This window comes from Salvelinus fontinalis, chromosome 34 (assembly GCF_029448725.1).
Source record: "Salvelinus fontinalis isolate EN_2023a chromosome 34, ASM2944872v1, whole genome shotgun sequence".
Classification (NCBI taxonomy): Eukaryota; Metazoa; Chordata; class Actinopteri; order Salmoniformes; family Salmonidae; genus Salvelinus; species Salvelinus fontinalis.
Window position 1 is genome coordinate 25,393,411 of NC_074698.1, and position 12,812 is coordinate 25,406,222.

The window sequence follows — 12,812 nt, forward strand, 5'->3', positions numbered from 1 at the left end:
TGGCTTTGTTGGCCAAGAGGCGCCATATTACTCAGTGCCGAATGGCCAAACGGAGAAGACTGGGGGACACCTGACGGAGGCAATGTCTGAAACCTATCGTCTTCACTCCTTTGAGTACCGGGCTCCGGTTGCTTGGATGGATAGTCACGCTGTAGAGCGTGACCCTTCTGGACTTCCTCCAGATGGTACCTAAGGGTGGTATTCTGCTGCATTGCAGAGTCCACTTGGGCGCTTAGAGTACTGATTTTGGACACGTGAGTGTCGCACTTGCTCCTTTCGGTCTCAAACTTATCTGTCATGGTTTGCAAATAGAGGTCTTGAGTACGGAGCGAGAGATTCAGTGATGAGATTTCTTCCGCTTGCTTAGAAATCAAGATTTCCATCTTCATCACCCGAGGTCTCTCATCATTCATTTGGTCAGCGACTTCAATGAGTTCTGCTGATTTGTCATCCAACTTCGTCATTGTGTTCATCAACTGATCGTCTTTGGTCTGCAGAATTTTGAGTAGAACCGTGTTACTCTGAGTAACGTTCAACAAAACTGCCTGCATGTTATCAAATTGTGCGCTCCTATTTGTAGATAACTCAACAGATTTATCTAGTTTGGAGTGGACTACCTCGTATTTAGTTTTGGCTAAATCGAGTCGTTCCTGGAGACAACGATTTTGTTGAAGAGTTTGTGCTCGTTCATCGTCATAAGTATTTGCAATTACTTTTAATTGTTCAGATTTCAAACGAGTGGAGTGGTGACCACCTCCTTTGATAGCTTGCACATTATTAGAAAAATTTAGAGGAAAAATGTTCCCTAAATTTATTCAAAGTTTGGGTTTGGACTTCATCGGAAGCTGCAAAGACAAGTTTAATCTATTTATAGATGTTGACGAACTACCAGTGCTGTACCAGTAATGTGGAAGTTGGACGTGAATGAATTTCCAAAAGCAAATTGAATTAATTAATCAATGCCAATGATTAATCCTACCTGGGTAGGCTATCTGGGTATTAAACTTTAATTAACATGAGATGTGGCTTCATCTAGGTTAATATGAGAAGTTTAAAAGTGTCTCATTTGATTGGAAGAACATTAAATTATGTTCAACAATTTAATTTATTAAATTGAATGAGACGATAATCCATACAATCTCCGTTGATTGGATATCATAATTGTAAACAGTAGACCAAATGTTGGGAACATTCAACACTGTGGTACACTTCTCCCTAAGGCCGAAGCCAAATGGGCTTCCCGCTGGGGCGGGGCTTCTGTCAGTACTGGATTACTGAATGGGTTTTGCAAAAACCAAATGTTACTGATTGATCAATTTAATGATAAATCAAACCTGTATAGGCAATTTGTGAATTAAACTTTAATTAACCTGAGAAGTTGCTTCATCTAGGTTAGTTTGGAAAAAGTTTGCAATGTCTTATTTAGAAAACTCAACAATTTGGATATTATTTAAAATATCTATTTCAGAATGTAAATGGCCAGATGATTTACACTTATTAGTTCAATTGGATAAGACATTGATATTCGTCTGGATATCATAAGTAATGACTTGAGTGTGACCTGAATAATTCTTCATGAACGAATATACTGGGCACACTTTAGCGGTCAATGATTTCACACGCCGAAATCAAACGGAACTACCCGGGGCGGGACTTCCGTTCCGCGAGGCGGAGGAATTTCAACGTGGCACCAGAAAAAATAATGGCTATTTTCCCTTGTTAGCTTTAGCACTCTCATGCAAGCTAACCATACTTTGTGCCTGAAAATGTAGCACGTAGGATTCCCTTGGCAAGGGAAAGGTTTTACTTATAACGTATTATGTTCAAACCCTTTTCGGGGTTTTTATGACTGTCATAAACCTACCCCCAGGCCAACGTCATGACAAGTGGATGAGTGAACAACTATTTCTTTCTTCGTTTTTCGGTGGCTACAGCTTGAGCTGCAGGTGTCATTTGGTTAGCTAGAAAGAAATGTTAATCACTTTGCTAGCTAGCTAGCTATGCTGAACTCTAACTACTGTTATCCACAGTTAACATATCTCTTAGTTGTCAATTAAATGTGAAGGATGGCAGGCCCATGTGGCAAATTGCTCTTTTGCATATAGACCTACTCTAGCTTTGATTGGCTATGGAGCACTCCGGTCCTGGACAGGACAGAGGTTTTTATTCGGTTTTATTTACTGCAGTGTCTATTAATTGTCCTAATGTAAGGCTGCATTCCCACTCTATATTGATATAGAATTTTCACAAATGCCTTACTATACGTAATTCCCAAACATTTTAAGAATTTATGAAAACGTGAAAATGACCATATCTAAGTGCTTGCTTGTCAGAAGAAAAAGGTGTCATATTCTTCCTGGTGTTGTGTATGAACATATTTTAATAAGATTTAATGTTTCTAACGCACTGTCAGTTCCACTTTAAAAACATCATTAGAATTGTGGCTCATGTATCCCCTTGTCACGCTCTATTGGTCATACCATACGTGTGTCTGTGTGTTTGGACTCTCAGGTCCTTCCTCCACCAGATGGTTTTTGTACGGCTTCTCCCATTACTTTTACCATTGTGAGTCTCTAGCACAGTAATACACTGCAGAGTCCTCTGGCTTCAGCTGAGTCATGTGCAGATAGAAATTAGTGCTGTCCTTCGATGCTGTAAATCGGCCTTGCAGAACCGGGGCATAACCGTTGTCACTGCTAGAATAATAGTGAAGAATCCATTGTAACCCCTGTCCAGGTGCTTGCCGGATCCAGTGCATTCTGTAGCTGCTTAGAGTAAATCCACTACAGGCACATGTGAGTTTGAAGGATCCTGCAGGGGTCCCCTGGACTGACTGTTCAGCCTGTGTGAGTACGACCTGACAGTGGACACCTGAGGAGGGAGAGGAATGACAGGTCAGATCAATCAAGGAGTCACATCAGTATCACAGCAACACAGGTTATACTGATCAGACTACAGTCAGGAACTCACAGGAGGCAGCTGCCAGTAGCAGCAGCAGAGATGCAGGGGACATGGTTTGTGTTGAAGCTGAACTGGTGGGAGCTGCTCTTCTCTACTCTCCATGACTCTCAGATACAGAGAGTTTATATAAGGAGGAAAAAGAGAGAGGGAAAGGAAGAGGGGATAGGTGAAATTTGCATATGTAGGGGCAGATACAGTAGATTAAAATACTGGGAATATTGCAACTGTGCAAGCTATAAATACTCTGTTGTCCATGTCAAAATACATACTTATACCGGAAGACAATGTTAGACATGACTGTGATAAAATTAGCTTTACATTGACAGTATTGTTTGTATCATAACTCCAGGAGTGTCAATATGTTAAGGTGGTATACAACTAAGAACGGAAGTGACTTTTTCTTTGCAGGTTTGGATAATTTACACAGCATGTTAGAAGAATTAGGTTAGGAAAAGGTTCAGGTTTAGCTAAAGTGCTCTCCTAACCTGCTATGAAAGTAACTTCCAGTCATAGCTATGCTATCTAGTCACAACCATGTTAATGGTCTCCAGTTTTTTTGTTGTACATACAGTGCCTTTGGAAAGTATTCAGACCCCCTTGACTGTTTCCACATTTTGTTACGTTACAGCCTTATTCTAAAATGGATTAAGTAGAAACATTTCCTCAGCAATCTACACACAATACCCCATAATGACAAAGCGAAAACAGTTGTTTGACATTTTTATAGATGTTTTAAAAATAAAAAACAGAAATACCTTATTTACATAAGTATTCAGACCCTTTGCTACGAGATTCGAAATGGAGCTCCGGTGTATCCTGTTTAAATTGATCATCCTTAAGATGTTTCTACAACTTTATTGGAGTCCACCTGTGGGAAATTAAATTGATTGATTATGATTTGGAAAGTCAAACATCTGTCTATATAAGGTTCCACAGTAAACAGTGCATGTCAGAGCAAAAACCATGACACCATGACATATAAGGAATTGTACGTAGTGCACCAAGACAGGATTCCTTCGAGGCACAGATCTGGAGAAGGGTACCAAAACATTTCTGCAGCATTGAAGGTCCCCAAGAACACAGTGGCCTCCATCATTCTTAAATGGAAGAAGTTTTGAACCACCAAGACTCTTCCTAGAGCTGGCCGCCCGGCCAAACTGAGCAATTGGAGGAGAAAGGCCTTGGTCAGGAGGTTACCAAGAACTCGATGGTCACTCTGACAGAGCTCTAGAGTTCTTCTGTGGAGATGGGAGAAACTTCCAGAAACACAAACATCTCCACAGCACTCCACCAATCAGGCATTTATGGTGGCCAGACGGAAGCCACTTCTCAGTAAAAGGCACATGACAGCCTGCTTGGAGTTTGCCAAAAGGCACCTAAAGACTCTCAGACCATGAGAAACAAGATTGAACTCTTTGGCCTGAATCACTGCCAAAGGTGTTTCAACAAAGTACTGAGTAAAGGGTCTGAATACTTATGTAAATGTGATATTGCCGGTTTTTAATTGTAATACATTTGCAAACATTTCTATAAACCTGTTTTTGCTCTGTCATTGTGGGGTATTGTGTGTTTGAGAAAAAAAATTGTTTTAATCAATTTTAGAGTAAGGCTGTAACGTAACAAAATGTGAAAAAGTCAAGGGGTCTGAATACTTTCCAAAGGCACTGTATTTATATATATTTATTTAAGATAGAAGTGGCAGGTAATGAAATTGAGTTAATACCAAACTAACATCAATGTTTAGCCATTCCTCATAAACAACAGTTGATAAAGGGGGCAAACCAAGAAAAAGATATGTATATATGAACTCTGAGGGATCTGGATTTACATCATGATGTCATGGGGGAGGGGCTGATGAATGAGGTCAGAGGTCAATTTATGAGTCATCAGTAGGGCCAAGAGTTTGTTTAACCTTTAGTTTTGACAGGGAGTCATGTTGAGATCAAGGTCTATTTTTCAAATGAGCCCTATAAATAGAAAATATATGAATTTGAATATGAAAAAAAAACTGGGTCCTGAGTCTGTCATGGGGTGGACAGACTCTATTCATCAGACATATGGACGGACTTGACAATTGTAGGAACTGTGGGGAGCCTTGGTGGATGATAAAAAGCCTTCATCATGATTTAAATGGCAGATTAGACATTTTAAACACAGCTTAATGCAATTCTCCCTCTCTTTTCTACACCTCTCCTCAGGGAAATGTGTACTTTGTATTAATGTACAAGTAGCTCTCAGGGGAATATTACACTTCAGTAGACATTACTCTGCTGTACTGATCCTCTACTGCCCTCTGTTGACTCTGCTGCCAGTTAGATTCTCTGAGGGGTTTTTGTACAGATCCTCTACTCACTCACACCACTGTGTCTCTCGTGCACAGTAATACACAGCAGAGTCCTCTGCTCTCAGACCAGACAGCTTCAGAGTCATCATGCTGTTGGAATTGTCTTTAGTTGTTTCCATACGTCCTTCAAAGCTTTTAGCATGGTTACCAAGGCCTAATCCGGAGTTACCCATCCATTCCAATGTTTTCCCTGCAGGTTGTCTTGTCCAATGTGTGTTGTAGCTAATAAAGGTTTACCCAGATCCCTTACAGGAGAGACTGAGAGTTTCTCCAGGATTTTTCTGGACTGAACTGGAGGGAAAGGATTCCAGACTCTGGCCATTGAAACCTGAAGGAAAGCAGGATAAGATATTAAAAAATCGAATTGTCCATGTTCACTAATTTCACCAAGAACAGATGATTTAAGTACTGAAGACCTCACAGGGCAGACAGAGAGAGAGCAGCAGAAGGTCGTTTTCCCGTCATACTGAGGGTGGAGAGACAACAAGTCAGCAGCAGAACATAAGTATATATGAACTCTGAGGGATCTGGATTTATATCATGATGTCATGGAGGAGGGGCTGATAAATGAGGTCAGATGTCAATTTATGGCTCATCAGTAGTGCCAGGAGTTGTCCTTTATCACATGACAAGACCAGCAAAAAACATTGTTTTTCCTAATCAGGTCACTTAATCAGAAAAACCTACAGGCCCTACTCACCACACACATAACTGACTCAAGGACTGGAGGAACTGTGGGGAACATGATGATTTTCTAAATATTGATCATCTTCATAATAATTATTTTAATTGTGTAATCATTGAAATGGTATATACTGTATAGACATCCATTTGTCAAGGAAATAATTAACATGTATTGAATAGTACATACATAAAGGCCACGATTGACAAGAATAGTACACTAGTATTCACAGGACATGTTTTCAATGGGGCAGTAATTGATCATTGCAAATAAAACTATGTTTTACATTTATACAGCAGAGCCCTCTGCTCTCAGAACATACAGCTTCAGATACACCAGGCCAGGGCAACGGCCGGCCTGATTCAATATGGCCCGCAGAATCATGCTCAGACCACATAAAGAATTTGCGATAGTAAAGTTTTGAAAAACGGATTTGTTATTCAAATTAAAAGCCCAATGAATACTCGCCTTTGTGTAATGATCTAACTCCCACCGCTTGTGGGACATTTATTTTGAAGGCACGTATAAATAACAACTACACGAGGACAGACAGTGACTGACAGGCTGACACACACGTCACAGTTACAAATAGTAGCTAGATAGAAATTGTGAAAAAAATATGTTTTTCAAAGATATCAAAGAAAATGAAAGTCGACAATGAATGTAGGGTGTTCCAGCAAGAGTGGACGTCTAAATATTTCTTTATTAAGGTATCAGGGAAAGCTATGTGCTTAGTGTGCAAAGAGAGCATCGCTGTCTTGAAAGACTACAACTTGTCCTGATACTTCCAGACGAAGCATGTAGAGAAATATAGGAATATGTTTTCTGAGCAGAGGGCAAGTGCATCGAAAGAGTTGCATTCTCAGTTGCAAAAGCAGCAAGGACTTTTCACAAAACTGCATTCAGCAAACGGAATTGCAAGAGCTAGCTATGTACTGTCTGACAAAATTGCTAAGCAAAGCAAGCCATTCTGGGGTGGCAGGTAGCCTAGTGGTTACAACGTTGGGCCATTAACCGAAAGGTTGGCTGACAAGGTAAAGCTGACAAGGTAAAAAACTGTTATGCCCCTGAACAATGACGGCCTAGGAACCCACTGTTCCTAGGCCCTCATTGTAAATAAGAATTTGTTCTTAACTGACTTGCCTGGTTAAATAAAATAAAATAAATTCACTGAGGGTGAATTCTTTAAAGAATGTTTAATTGACTCTGCAGCAATACTTTGCCACGACAATAAAGAGCTGTTTGAAAATGTTTCCCTGTCAAGACGAATAGTGACACTGTGTGTTGAGGACATCGCAGAGAATATGGCACAACAGTTGAAAGACAAGGTAAAGGATTTCACCTTTTTCTCCTTGGCCCTGGATGTGACACAGTGCAGTTGTTGATATTCTTACTAGGCATAACCCCAGACTTTGAAATTACAGCAGTCAATGAAGAGCACGACCACAGGGAAAGATTTATTGGAGGAGGTTAACAAGTGTGTGGCAAAATTGGGACTGAGTTTCGAAAAGTTATCCAGTGTGAACACTGATGGATGCCCAAACTTGACAGGAAAAAACATTGGCCTTTTGAAAAGGATACAAGATCAAGTAGCTGAGCTGAACCCAGATCAGAAAGTTATTTTCCTGCTTTGCATTAATCATCAGGAGGTGCTCTGTAAATGTGTTCTGAAAATTAGCCATGTTGTGGATACAGTCACTAAAGTGGTAAACTTCATAAGAGCAAAATCTTTAAACCACAGGCAGTTTGTCTCACTGTTGGAAGAGACAGAGTCGGGTCATGCAGATCTCCCCTACCACACAAACGTGAGATGGCTGAGTTTGGGGAAGGTGCTAAAAAAAGGGTGTCGGACCTGAAGTCGGAGATTGCAGAGTTTTTGCAAATGAAAAGAAAATGTGGGGATTTCCCTCAACTGCAAGATAAAGAATGTTTGGCTGATTTTGCCTTCAGCGTGGACATCATGGCCCTAATGAATTAAATGAATTCCCTTCTACAAGGGAAGGGCCTTTTTGCACATCAGATGTCCAGCCTTGTCAAAGCCCTCAAGGGAAAATTACTCCTCCTGACCTGCCAAGTAGAAGCCAACAATCTCACCCACCTTCCGACACTACTAGTCTGTTCCCTATCAGATGACCAGCGGGAGAAGTACACATCGCTGCTGCGTGCTTTGAACGGTGAGTTTTCTCGTCGTTTTGAGGATTTTAAAGTGTTGGAAAATGACATGCTGTTGGTTTCCTCTCCTTTCACCTTCAATGTGGATAACACTCCCACTGACCTGCAACATGCGCTTATCGATCTTCAGTCTGATGCAGTGATTGGAGAACTATTCAAAACAATGTCACTGGCGAGGTTCTAAGCATCTCTCGATGAACAAAACTTTCCAAAGATTAGGAGTCATGCTCAGAAGATGTTTGTACTGTTTGGGTCAACCTATGTATGTGAATAGACATTTTCAGTGATGAAATATAACAATTCAAGGCACAAATCATCTCTTACTGACTCTCACCTCTCAGCAATCCTGCGCATAGCAAGGTCTAAAGCAATACCTGACTTCACTGCTCTAGTCAATGCCCATCAGAGACTTGAGACTCCTCCCACTCATTGAGTAGTTTAAATGTAATGTTGAGCTCTCTATCTTTCTTGTGTTTTTGTGCATACCCGTTAACAAGAGTTCTGTCCGTGGTGCTGAATTCACAGTGTACTTTTCCCTCCGTGTAGTTCATTGCATGTTTAATAATGAAAATACCTACCAAAAGAAGAACATGGATGTGGTTTATTTCTGTGCATGTTAAAAAAGTAAAAAAAGTAAAAAAAGTAAATAAGTAGCATATCTGGACGTGATTTACAGTAGATATATCTGTCAACACAATCATACACATGATGTATAATCCAGTAATATGATTCTGGCCCGCGATGGCAAAAATATATTCTAATGTGGCCCTCCATGGAAAATAATTTGCCAGGCCTGAGTTACACCATGCTGTTAGAATTATCTCTGGTGACTTCTATCCGTCCTTCAACACTTTTTGCACATGCAGTTCCACTACTAGTCCATATAATTAATATCCATTCAAGTGCTCTTCCTGCAGGTTGACATATCCAGGCCATGTTGTAGTTACTAAATGTAAAGCCAGATCCCTTACAGGAGAGGCTGAGAGGTTCTGCAGGCTTTTTCAGGACTGGACTGGAGGGAATGTCCTCCAGACTCTGACCATATACCCCTAGTAGAGAAAAGAGAATGAAGACAATAGATCACAAATATGTTAACTTAATGGATATTATAATTATCTCTATACGTAAAATACTTTGTTCCAATAAATTGCTAGATTATTGAGTACATACTACAGAGGCCCAGCAAGACCAGGAGGAGGTGTGGTTTCCCTGTCATCTTTTCAGGATGGAAGACAATTCACCCATGGTAGGGAACATCATATAAGTACACAGACTTGAGGGACAGAATTTGCATGACATCCATAGTTGTCACATGCATTTAAAATACGTTTCAAGGCAATCAATTCTAAGACAAAGCCAGACATCAGTGATCACTGTCAATCAGCAAACATTTTCTGTATTGTTTAAACAGTGAAGTAAATGTTTTTTTTTGTCGCATCTCTCATTCGAACAGTGTTTCATGTATTAAGAAGAGTCATGAAATAGTTGACATTAAATCATATTACATTTTGATATTTCTCACAACAATATCACAAACACATTTACAAATGGCCCTTGTAAGAAATTGTGGTATGTTGTGTTATATGTTTTAGGCATAGTTTTGAATCTGGCCTACTGCCCTTTGACACAACCTCTATCTTTCATTACATTACCTCTCTCTCTATCTGATCAATAAAGTCAGAAAATACCTTACAAATATAGATTTTTAAAACAACACATAAAACAAGATAACTAAAAAAGAGGAAGGAATAATTCCCATCCTGAAGTACCCTGAAATGTATTCCCATTGCTTCAATGTCATATGGTCAGCAAATATCACCAAACTACTTCACTTAGATGGCGAAACTTCACTCGATAACTTTTTCAATTCACAATTTGTCTTTTTAACCCACATCTGCAATACATCATTGTTGTATGTTGTTTTTAAACATGTTACTGCACTTTCACAATGATATATTGATCCTTTTTAGGGTTAATGAAGATAATATATCAGGGAAATGGCTTCATCAGGGTGCAGGTGAGTCCTGGGGTAGAAGTTATGCTTGGGTAGCTTTGAACTACTGTGCCCAACGCTCATTTTGATAGACACACCTGATAAAAACACATTCTTAAACTCTCTCCCCTATAAACAATTATAATGAAGACATACTAAAGTATTTAGGGGGAGTATCCAAGGACAGATATGAGAAACCACATAGAGCAATTTATTATTTTAGTTAAGGACTCATTATTCAATGCAATTCTTTAAAAATGTGTTATATACTGTATATTACCAACACAGACCATTAATATGGTCTGTCAATAACATTGTGTGTGATGAATAGCAGTGAATAACTGACAATATTAAATAATATAATTAATACAACTGTTGACAAACCAATAATTAAAATTAAATTATTTGATCCATCTCACCATTTAATCAAATTCAAATCGTGTTCACGTGGTTGAAACATTGTATGGTTACCAGACACCAGCTGGCTTATGCAAAAGACAGTTTCTCCTCAGCTGAAACAAGGTAGTGAGAATTAGATCATGAAAGTGTATAGGAACAGTCCCTGCAGTCCCTGGGCTATTTAACTACTTTAACTGTCTATCTGAATCATCAGAGATGCTAAACTGGGACGCTGAAACACCCAGGTGACAGACTGGAGTTCACCAAGTGTGGTGCCACACAGCTGTGAGGGTCACAGAGGGGAAGAAAGAGGGGTGGGGTGTGTGAGAGAAACAGACACCTGAGAAAAGGAGAGCAGGGCCCGTGTGGAACAGAATGGATTATCAAACATGAACCCACAGACTATGGAATGGATGCATTAATACTTACTTTTTATACAGTTTGACCAACATTATGGAAAATATGCTGTTTCTGTGTGACCTGAAATCTTTATTGAATAAAATTGTGGAAAGCTTTTCAATAGAGGGCAAATCCTTAACGAAGGGATGATTAGTTAATCTGAGCTTTCCAAACATAAAAACAGAATACACCAAACAAATGAAGAGGGGAGCGTCATACTAATACTTTGAGCAGATTTGATGGATGGAGTATCATTGCTAAGAAATTGTAGTAATACAGTAATTGTGTATAAAGTACATGTGTTTTAATTGTTTAAAAGTTTGTTTTCTAGTGTCATGTTTAGTGTTTGGATACCTTTATATTCATATGAATGTCATGGAGTTTTTGTACAGGTCCTGTGTTGCTTTGTATCATTGTGGGTAGCGAGCACAATAATACACAGCTGTGTCTTCAGTCTGCAGACTCTGTCCTGTTAAAGTCATTGTGCTGCTGGAAGTGTCTCTGGAGATACTGAACTTGTTTTTCAGTTTATCACTGTAATATGTGCTACCATCGTGACAAATGTATCCAACCCACTCCAGTGCTTTTCCTGCAGGTTGGCGATTCACACCTGTACAGTAGGTGCTGGTTAAAGAATACCCAGAGACTTTACATGAGAGGGTCAGAGGCTGTCCAGGCTGCAGGGTCATAGAGCCTGGCTGTGTTAGTTCAGTCTGACAGAACACACCTGTAAAACAAAACAAACAAAACCAAACATTTTGTTAATTACATTTCCAAAACTCTATTACTCCCTAGTACACCAATGTTAATGTATCATTCCCCCAAAACTCACAGGATACACCTGCCAGCACCAACAGTAGAGACACAGCGGACATGGTTTGTGTTGAAGCTGAACTGATGGTAACTGCACTTGCCAACTGAGTGAAAGAGAGAGAGATATTCCTCTTTATACACAAGAGAGGAGAGTTGCTTTGCATAGAGTGAAAGAGTTACAAAAGGAGGAAAAAAACAACTTGTATCATTCTGACATGTTAAACACAGAATAAGTATCAGAATGTAATGACTTGCTGCTGATATTTTCAGTGAAATAACGATGGTTAACTATAGATAGCTAGTATGAACTCTGTGTTTACTTGAGAATTGGCACCTCTCATAGAGCAAATAAGATACAGCACATCATGTAGAGTGAAATGTACAGAGGAATGATTTGAGCATTACTTTTGTGTGTTTTCACACTTGATTTACTATGTAGACGTCTATGAATGGTACACTAGTATTTCTGGTCGAGGAAAAACAATATGATTAAGTTTGTTTTTTACTCAAGGCTGTTGGGATTTTGTACAGGTTTGAGGCTTGTTTGTATCACTATGGTATCGAGAACAGTAATCGACACCTGTGTCATCAGTCTGCAGACTCTGTCCTATTAAAGTCACTGTGCCTCTCAAAGTGTCTCTGGTCAAGCTGAACTTGTGTTTCAGAGAATCTTTGTAAGCTGTGCCTACATCATGATTGATGTTCCCAACCCACTCTGGTATAATGACTTCAGGTTGGACCCATGATATTCCATAGAGGTTGGTGCTACCAGTCAGAGAATACCCAGAGACCTTACAGGTGATTACCAAAGACTCTCCAGAATTTATAACCATTTAACTTGGCTGGGTGAGCTTAAGACCACAGTGTACACCTGTTAAGAAACATCATCATATCATATCGAACAATCTCAAAAGTACAGCTATTGTAAAGCTATGTAAGCATTAATTACATACTATATTCCTTTAACGATGTTATAAGTCTGTTAAACAGCCACATCCTGAGAGACAGGAGACCGCTGCCAACAGCAGCAGCAGAGAATCAGGGAACAT

General features: G+C 39.6%; 1 gene segment (V, D, J or C); it reads right to left on the reverse strand.

The window, feature by feature from the left end:
* Positions 1–2,557: 2,557 nt before the first annotated feature.
* Positions 2,558–3,046, reverse strand: LOC129833601 (Ig heavy chain V region-like). The segment is given in 2 exon segments: positions 2,558–2,871; positions 2,971–3,046. Coding segments are annotated over 2 exon segments (357 nt in total).
* Positions 3,047–12,812: the final 9,766 nt, after the last annotated feature.